This window comes from Rhipicephalus microplus, chromosome X, assembly GCF_043290135.1.
Source record: "Rhipicephalus microplus isolate Deutch F79 chromosome X, USDA_Rmic, whole genome shotgun sequence".
Taxonomy (NCBI): Eukaryota; Metazoa; Arthropoda; class Arachnida; order Ixodida; family Ixodidae; genus Rhipicephalus; species Rhipicephalus microplus.
In genome coordinates, this window is record NC_134710.1 from 36,529,001 (window position 1) to 36,538,902 (window position 9,902).

Consider the following 9,902-nt stretch of genomic DNA (forward strand, 5'->3'; position numbering starts at 1 on the left):
CCTCAATCTAAGTACATGGGCTGCAAACACTTTCACATAAAAAAATACAGCAATTGCAGCAGGGATGGGATCCTGTGACCTTCGAGTTAGCAGTCCGAGTGCCAATATCACTAAACCACAGCAGCGAGTGTCAGGGACTCATATTATGTAGATGTGAACAGGAGATCAAAGTGGAAATTGCTGTCATATGTTCACATTTACTTTTGTGTACCTCATCGAGTCCTTTTTGTTTAACTACACCTCTTTGTAGACGTATAAAAACATTTCTCAAGTATTTTTTCTTATGGGAGGGTTATAGGAAGGAAAGTAGGCAAACTGTGTGAAACCAGAGCTGGCCAGTATTGTGATACTCTTACTTTTGAGTATGTGTATTTCTGTATCGGGATATATCTGCAAAATGTATTTGTATCTTATTAGATAAGTGCTTTTAAAATATATCGATTATAATGCAATACTATGCAGAATGCAAGTATCTCACTCCTTTTTTTTTTTTTTTTTTGTCGGAAATGAGTTGACCTGTTTCTAAGCGGGAAAGAAAGCCATTTTTGCTAAGCCTAGCAAAGCCATGTCACTGGTCACAGACACTGCGGGGTGGCAGAGGTTCCCCACATGAATAGAATATCCCTTGTTGTAAAGCATTCAATGTTGTGACTGCACAATTATGAAGGCGTTATTGTCATGCTCTGCCGACAAAAGCCACACTCTCTCAAGCAGGTGGCACACCCCAAACTACTTTCGGGTGGGAAGTGATTACACAAGACTTTTGTTGAGGCCAAACCCACAACATCTAAACAAGAGTCTATTTGAGAAGTGCAGGTAATGCAACAACCATCTCGGCAATACAGATTTTGTGCTTAGAGTATAAGTGTATGCTTTTTTTTTAAAATTCATTGATATTATTTGTGTGACTTGCAAGTTTCATTGCGGCAAAACATTAATCGCACTATTACCGTGCGCCCAATGAATTTCTTTGTGGAGCATTGGCATTCCCGAAATTCTAAAAAAAGTGTTCTAGTATTTGTACTTTTGCATCTTTATTCCTGTATCTGTTTTCCAGAATATTCTTTTTGTCTTTCTTCAAAGCTATTTTGTACATTGCTGGTTATTTCAAAAACAAATGTATGGCAGTAGTATCTATATTTTAGGCTTCCAGCGCATGTATTTTAGTATCTTAATTCCAGAAGACTTTTCTGAGTATCTCTGCCCAGTTCCATGTGAAGCAAATGTTGAATGACTTCACCACAACAAATGCTGTTTTTTTCCCTGTACTTGTTAAAAGCAGAAAGCTAGAAAACTGCCTGCACTTACTTAAGTAAGGCATCTTGTTGGACTAGTCGGTTCATGGTTTCAAAAAGGTTTAAACTACACGATGAAGACAGGACAAAAACAGGAACACACACACAAGTGGGGAAGTTCCAACTGACTTTATTTATGGAAAGCAGGTGATCTATAAGCAACAAAAGCTAAAGAGCAAGAAACACTTTCAATAATGCACTTAAAAAAAAAGCTGAAGTGTGTGTGCGACATGTACGTGGGAATGACTTGTGTCAATTTAAGAATTCTATTTAATCTTTTGATAAAGATATCAAAGGAGAGCTAACACAGCTATCTCCCCTTTTCACAATGAAAAACACTTCAATGACTTCCCTTTAATTTCTCGACTTAGCCTTCAATAAGAATTTTGTCTTTTCCAGATTAAACTTATTTTAATGTCAAATAATTGATATTATTTGACAGTAAGTAAATTGTTGCTGTTTGTTGTGCTAAATATGTGCAGATATGATTCAAGTGTGTACTTCAGGAGTGCAGCTAACTGGTCTGGGCGATACATCACTAAGGAGAGAACACACGGCACTAGACACAGTACAGTGAGAGTACGACAGACAGGGTGCTGATCTGTCAAAAATATTGGCACCGATTGTCTGTTGTTCTCTCAGTGTCCCATGCCTTGCACCATTTGTTCCAATCTCAACAAATGTGTACTTTTCTTTAAATTCAAATAAAACTAACACAGTAAAATTGCAAATATGAAAAACTTACGATGCCTAATAAAATTGTACTATTTTTCACGTGATCGCATGTAGTATATTTTGTCATTTTATTTGTGCGTTTTACTTGCAGCCAATTATTGCTTCTGCAAAGTGTGCACAGCCTTCTTGGGACAAGCTCGATGATCTCACAAATCTTTCTTTCTATGCGAACTCATTGTGTGGCTCTGCTGTGGAAGCACTGGAGGTATGACAAGATGTTCCTTTCTTGGGAATAAACCTCATAGTTTCCTTTTATGGCACATTTAGCACCTACAGGATTCAGTTGCCACACGTTACCAGGATAACTGCTACAAAGCCACCCTGAAAAATCTACAGGTAGCAGTGCCAACAGCTAGACGTTTTCATAAGCAAGGTATCATATTCTTATCCGCATACACAATAGCCGGTGTGAGGATAATACAAGGCATTTTTCATCTAATGCTTGATTTTCTCCCTTTCATCTTTGCAGGGCGAAACAGAAATGACCTTATATCACCCATCCTGGATGAAGTTTTAGATACAGTAATACCAGTACTCGTGGAACTGCCTGCATCTGTGCAGGCACTGTATACAAGAATCACACTAGAAGCAGTTTTCAAAGCCTGGAAAAAAATGCTTGTAATAAGGCATTTGAAATTTAAGTGAGCTATTTTTTTGTCACATATGACAGTCATTAGAGCTTAAAAAGGGCCCTTCACTAGGTTTCAAAATTTCTGTTAGGTGTGGAAGCAGCTGGCACACACTATGAAAAGAGTGACTGTGCACATGCCCTTCATGAAGGCACTGCCTACTTAGCCACCGGAAATGGCTCTACATCATCTACCTTTGCAGTACGCATAGTTAGCTGGCACCACTGCAAAATATAGGGAGCACAAAAAGTTCTTCTGCAAGTGAACTATGTAGTAAGCAAAGAATGTAGAGAGAAAAGTATAGGGGTCTTTTTGTAATAATCTACATGGAGGGTTTTGGCTTTTATACTGGAGAAGATAGGGCAAAGAATTTCGTTTCTGTGGGCTTGTTGAGGCAATAGGAGAGAGAGTGCTGTAAAGACTCGAACTGTCACCTCACAACTTTTCATTTTACATATTCTTCTATCTCCACTATACTACCGTGTATGGATTTCAGGAGTGAAGCCAGTAACCCTTTTTTGGAAAGAGGAGGGTGGTTGAGTGATGCTTATGTGTATGTTCACGCATGTGTTTGTATTTAAATGTAAACATTTCGACAGAAATCTGTCTGGCTGGGTAGATGATCTAGGAGATCCTATTGTGTGCATGTACACATACAAAATAAAAGTTCAAAGGGCATGGAGGGGTGCTTTTGCGAGGGCTACGCCAGTGCTACATTTGTATTATATTGCTTATAGGCAGAGCTTTATGTATGTCTCCTGGTGTATAGCTGATCTTTCCAATGACACCTGCTGAGGAGCCCTATAAGTACAGAGTGTGCACTCTCACCATATTAAAGTGATTGATTCACCTCACTTTACCCTTTTCCTGCTTTCAGTGAAGAGGAATCAGCTCAACTTACTGATGTTGCAGCTATGTGTCTTACTCGCGTGGAACACTCAGACTTACACGAGACTGCCAAGAGTGGCTTGTGGAATTTGAGCGCTTATCATGACCTGCTGGAGTTTGTACGTGCTGCACAGCCAACTGTGCCGGCTTCTTATGCAGGCAGGAGACTTTTCTCACCAAACAGGGTGTCTCCTTTGGTTGGTGCCAGCGGTGAGTATATTTGTGTACTGTATCTCGTTACCTACCTGCAATGGCTGCACTTGGCGTAAAAGAAGCGAGCTTTGATTGATATGTGTGGTTTAACGTCCCAAAACCACCATATGATTACCGTATGAGAGACGCCGTAGTGGAGGGCTCCGGAAATTTCGACCACCTGGGGCTCTTCAACGTGCACCCAAATCTGAGCACACGGGCCTTCATTTCCGCCTCCATCGGAAATGCAGCCGTCGCAGCCGGGATGCGAACCCGCGGCCTGCGGGTCAGCAGCCGAGTACCTAAGCCACTAGACCACCGCGGCGAGGCAGAAGCGAGCTTGCAGCCTACTTTTATAGCATCTTTTCAAATTGAAAAAGCTAGTTCTTGTGTGCTCTTTTAGTTTTCTGCTTTCTTGTATGCTCAGTGCGCACCTACTGAATTTGTCCCGACTAGTTTTGTTGTGTGTAAACTATAAGTGCACACCCAATACAGAAATTAAAGGCAAGCATATTGCCACAGACATTGGCCTATGGCTGTGATCTCTTTGAAATAGGCTTTACAGAAAAGTGATTTGTAATGTGTGTTTTTTTATACATGTAACTAATGTGGTACTATGGCTCAGAACAACACCCAGCTAAAGACTACTGCGAAAATGTCACTTGGATAAGTTTGTCATTACACATTTTATATGAGACAAGCGGTGTTGTGCATAGGACAGGACAAAAAAAAAAAAAAAAGGAAAACAAAAACATGACGACACACACAGAGTGCAAACTATCAACAATTTATTGCAACAAATACGGTTGTGTGCCAAAGGATGAGATGACCCACCTCATTATAGGAGCCCACACTATCACAAGTCCAACTGCTTCTATCGCATTATTTAACCCTTTGTAGGTTCACCTATATTTTTGACACAGTGATATAAAAAATGGCTGTGGTATATTGATATATACCACAAAAAAATAGTATGAAACAAAATCAAAATCAAGCGAGAAGTTTACTGAAGAAAAAAAAGGGGACAAAGTATCCAACTGACTTGTGAGAGTTTTTTGAAAAAGTGGGAAAACACTGTCCCACTGCGTCATGAAAGCATCATGTCGTGATTGCTTCAACGGGTATTTGGGAGGAAACCGCTGAAGCAAGCGGTGATGAGGAGAGTTAGTGGACATAATTTTAGCATGTTGATAGGGGCTGCAGCGCTAGCATGAAAGTGCTAAAGAAAAAGTGTTACGAAAGGCAAGGCGAGAAACGGCAAGCAAAGAGGGACGATACACTTTTCCTTCAGCACTTTCGTTCTTGCGCTGCGACCCCTATCAACATGCTTTTTAACCATGTTGTCTTCGTGGCATCCTTGAAGCTTCACAAGACGTTGTAAAAGAGAGATACTTTACTAAACTCTTTAAGAATCGCACAAGCCACAAGGCTACAAATGCCAGACAGGCAAAATAGCACGAGAGTCACCGCTTCCAGGTTGTCGTTTTCCTTCACTGTTCACAACAGGGCATGTGCATATCATGGACTCGCTAGCATTTTTCCAACATTTGGCCATCCTGAAGCGACTTAATGTCCTTGTTAAGTTGCTTTCTGCCCAAAGTACTGAGATGATTTTTGCATGCGAAAATTTCAGCCATCTTCCTACTAGATGGCACGATAGGAACAAGATCAACAGCAACAAAAAAACCACCCTGTCCAACACTGATGTCCGAAATTCATCACAACACTGAAAAATTGACCAGTTTGTAACATTAAACTCTGAATAGAAGTCATACCTCCTGGCCATCTTGACTGGCTTGATCTTGCATGAAGTGACAACAGGAAGTGGAAGAAAAAAAAGTTTACACAGCACAAAAATTTGGCACAGGCACACAATGAAGAAACAAAAAAAAAAAATCACATGACGTAGTCTCAATCACAGGTTCTACGCATTTGAGCTGAAAATGTTTGTGCACTGGACTATTTAGGTCTTGTTGCGATTCTTTGGATGATCGATTGCCATGATGTGGTGCTTTATACGGAGGACACCACTTATTTAGTAGTGAGGCGTAGGCAGCTCTTGCAAATCGGCCCTTCCTTTCAGGATGTAAGTTAGCAACACGGTGAGAGTATGCAGGCAAAGCGTGTGTGATGAGGAGTTCATCACATTTTGGCTCATTTTTAATCGTATAACTGGCATTTACAAGGCCCTTGCTCATAAATACCATTCTGCCAATTTCGCAAGGCTCTAGAGGGTAGCGTTGGTGATTGGAGGGATCATTCGTGCACTTGGGATCCTCCAGTAAACATTAACGTACATGTGGCCTTAATTTCTGAGTTGGTTGTGAAGGGATTTCTGTATTGCTAAGCTACTGAAGTTGTGATTCACAAAAACTTGACTTGTAGCCATGAAGCATCTTGAATAAAATCTTTCTGGTACTCTTGCTTAAGGCGTTGTTCTTGTTACACTCATCTGCTTTCAATCTGACATCCCAACCAAGCTGCTCAGGATTGTCAACAGTCACTGTGATTTCTGATTTCCTCTCGGGAAGCATATTAAATCCACAGTCTCCTAGAAAATTGGTCACAGAGCCATGGCTGAATGTAGTGATGTAGTTGACAGAATCCTTTTGAAGCCCAAGTTCTTCTGTGGCTGCCACGTGCAGTTCAAGCTGCTGTGCTGATGACACCAGATGAGCAAAAAAACAATCATTTATGTGGTACGTAGAAGCGGAAAGTGCTTCTTAACTTGGCATACATGACGTTGGGTAGTTTTGTGAACGTTCGGCCCAGCAACATGTCAATTCTTTGTGCATCGTTGGGGACTATCAGGACAGGAACATGGACAGACTACAAAGACTTAAGTTACATATGAGTGACTTAGCGGAGCAGTGACTTAGTGCTGTGCTAAGTGCAACGGGTGATGTGGGAGAAAATTTTTTTTTCTAGACGGAAAAGTGGTATGTATGTGTCCCACTGTCGTACAAAGGGTCAAGAAGGAATTAGCACATACGAGTGTCATGGTACATGTGTAGTGATACTTTCTTATCTTGCACCGTTGGCAGTAAATCACCATGTGTACATTGATGTTTCCGTGATTTGAATTTGCACCGCTGTCAAATGCATTTCGTTAAGTTGCTTTGCTGCAATGCACAATGTTGTGAAAATGTATAAATTAGTCATTTTACTCTCGTCAATTAACTGTTCATAGTTTGCACTCTGTGTTCGTCGTCATGTTCTTTCCTTTGTCCCGTCCTATGCGCAACACCACTCGTCTCAATTAAACAGCAAGCCCAAGTGAAAACCTTCTTGATACACGTTTCAACTGTTGCAGGTGCCCAAGAACTCGGATGCACACCAGTGCACACACAGCGAAGGCTACGGCACAAGCTATGTTGCAAGCCATAGTGTCATGGGTAAATTCTGACACTAGTCATGTTCTTTTGAACACGTCTATGAAGAAGGGGTGTAACATATGCTGCCAAAACTTGTGAGTACACATATCACACATTAAAGGTTCAGTATATAAGGAAAAGTTCACTGGTAGAAAGTGACAAAATAAGTAATTTTGTACAAAGTGAAAACATGTAATGCACACACACAAAGATCATGCATATTCATGCAGCATGCCACAGTTGAAAACTAAGATGTGCCTTCTTTTTTACTTGTCAATGCACACCTGTGAGTGTAAAAATGAAAGGAGAAATAGTTCTTTTGACTACTGTGGAGTACTGTCATTGTGATTACTAAAAAACTTATTGCGAACATTTTGTTGGAGAAGTTGAAGACTTATAAAAAATTTAGAGACGTCACTTTGATGTCACTGTCTGTTATGACACCCAAGAACCCATATTGTATGTTTTGATAACAGACATCATTACAACTAGCCATACTGGTACACGAGGTTACCAGAATTGAGACTGTAGCCATGTCTTGGTCATGTCAATGTCAATAGAGGCACAACATGAAAATCGACTTCAATGTCAAAATAAAATAATTGGTCAGCAATTCATGAGCATCACACCTGCTTAAGCCATCCCTGTATACAGGAGACATATGTTAGGGTAAAGTCAGCTTTGAATATTGGTGTGAGTGGCCCTTTACAATTGTTCCAGTTATAATTTCATCGGGCAGAAAGCAAAAAAATACAATTTTGAGAATGTTAGTTCCTCAACATTGTATAAATGTTGAAATAAATTGTATTTGAAATAAACTGTAGTGCAAAAAAATTTACACATTTCCACAGGGTGAATTACGAGTAGGGCGAAGCGTCCGTCTGTGTATACACTGTACTGGCTATGTCGGAGAAAGGGACTGCCCTAGATCATAAGGAGCTTCGTCCCCAAAAAAATTTCCTATTGTTTTTGGATTGTTTGTGGCTTTGGTCACTAGGGGCATGCCACCATACATACTGTAATAGCAGCAGCTGTGCTTGCAGCTGCTGCTATTGTGTGGCCATGGGATGGCCCATGATGATTTTAATGTGAACATGATTTGCTTCATTTGTACTCAAATTTGTTTGGCATATTGGACAAAGCTATAGTACACTAACCAATAACAAATAATACTATTTACCTTTTCTTTTCTTCGGTAGCATGCAGCAGTGTGCCACTGAAGTGACGGTGTGCTAAAGTGCATTTGCTTAAAGTGACAATTTACCCTTGTGATAGGAGTATTATGTATTACTATAAGCTCTTTACTCAAAGCAGCTGACAGCCTGGAAAATCCTGTCAAAGAAATAACTTTCTTGGCAATTATTGCTTACCTGTAATTGTTAATTGTGAATCTCCATTTGGCATGTTTATTGTTTATCAAATTTTCCTTTTTTTTATTCTGGAGAAAGGTGGTTCAATTTAGTTAATCCTGAATCTGAATTCTTTTCTTGAATGCTAAAATTTGAATTTATCACTGAAATGTAACATTTTATTCAGATCAGATCATTTTATTCATATGCCTCATATTTGAAATAAGAGTGCACAACTAGATAGGGACAAGCTACGCACTTGTCCGTGTCTTTTTGTGTCTCTGTGTATACTATACTGTTTCACACACCAAATGCAATGCTGTAGAGGCCAGTGAAAGACTTCTCAGTGTTTATACCATTCAAAATAGCTTTTTCTTTTTTCAGGCAGAGTATTAAATAAGCATGTTCTATGCCTTACAAATAAACAAACCCTGTTACAAAGTTGTCAATATACAGCTGCGTCGCTTAGTCTTGATTTCGTACTTTGCTACTTCGTTTTGCAGGCCGTCACGCAGAGGCTTGTGCGAGCATTTACAATGACAAATGCCGACCACAAGACGCACAGAGCAATGAATTTTGCTAACCGAACTTCTTGCATAGCTTCCACAGCACTGCACATGATGAGTGAAATGAAGCATACTTACACACATGCATTTTATTTATCACAAATCACCAATTCATCTAATCAGACATTCTGATGTCTAGTAAAAAGCGTTTCTGCATTGTGCACACATAAGGGCAAATGACTACAAAATTTGTCCTTCACTAAATATTTGAGTAATAAACCTTCGTTATGTCATATTCAACGCACAGAAAATGGCTTTGTTATAGCCTATAACGTACATCTGTTGTACTGAAATAGCACAGATATTCAGATTCTAATTAGCATGCCCTAACGAAACAAGCTTGGCGAGGCTGCAGGGCTGGTGCACTCTTTTTAGCAGCTTCAAATACCACCCGATCAGATGTTTACGTAGCGGTTATTGCTTCGTCATAGGTCCAGGCATGGTCCCCGATGCCTCAGCACCCCCTTACCTCCGAGGTTATGCCAAGGAGTCGCATGTTTGTTTAAATATTTGTACAAGCCTACAAATAACTACTACACAGGAATAGCTTAGCTACTGTCACATGAAGCAGGGACACAAAACTTAACGTTCGTTTTGTTTTGCAACAACTGTGGAAAAAACTGAAGCTGTGGCTGTGAATTACATGGTCAAGTTATGGCCAGAAAATTTATGGCGCAGAGAAAAATTGTGACCATACAGCATTATTGTTCTTACACCAGAACACAACCTCCCCTGCCGGGCCCATTTAAACTTTCTGAACACATTCTGTTAGGGAAAAAAAAGCCTCTAAAGGTAACAAGAAATTCTCCAATTTTGCAGCAGAAATCGCTGCTAATAGTAGTGTATGGCTGGGATCTACAGAAGGTACTATCCT

At 40.1% G+C, this 9,902-nt stretch overlaps 1 protein-coding gene across 3 annotated transcripts in view; it reads left to right on the forward strand.

The window, feature by feature from the left end:
* Nucleotides 1-9,263, forward strand: part of LOC119176611 (uncharacterized) — a 29,327-nt gene extending 20,064 nt beyond the window's left edge. The window contains exons 6-11 of one of the 3 annotated variants that reach the window (XR_012886625.1): nt 2,116-2,235; nt 2,298-2,403; nt 2,500-2,671; nt 3,537-3,757; nt 7,053-7,208; nt 8,966-9,263. Coding sequence is in view for 2 of the 3 variants with exons in the window: in XM_075876220.1 (XP_075732335.1) it covers nt 2,116-2,235; nt 2,298-2,403; nt 2,500-2,671; nt 3,537-3,757; nt 7,053-7,126 (693 nt within the window). In the remaining variant the exon portion in view is untranslated. Of the gene's footprint in view, nt 1-2,115; nt 2,236-2,297; nt 2,404-2,499; nt 2,672-3,536; nt 3,758-7,052; nt 8,918-8,965 lie in introns of those variants that run through there. The other 2 variants (XM_037427970.2, XM_075876220.1) reach the window with 2 other exon arrangements.
* The last annotated feature ends 639 nt before the right edge of the window (nt 9,264-9,902 follow it).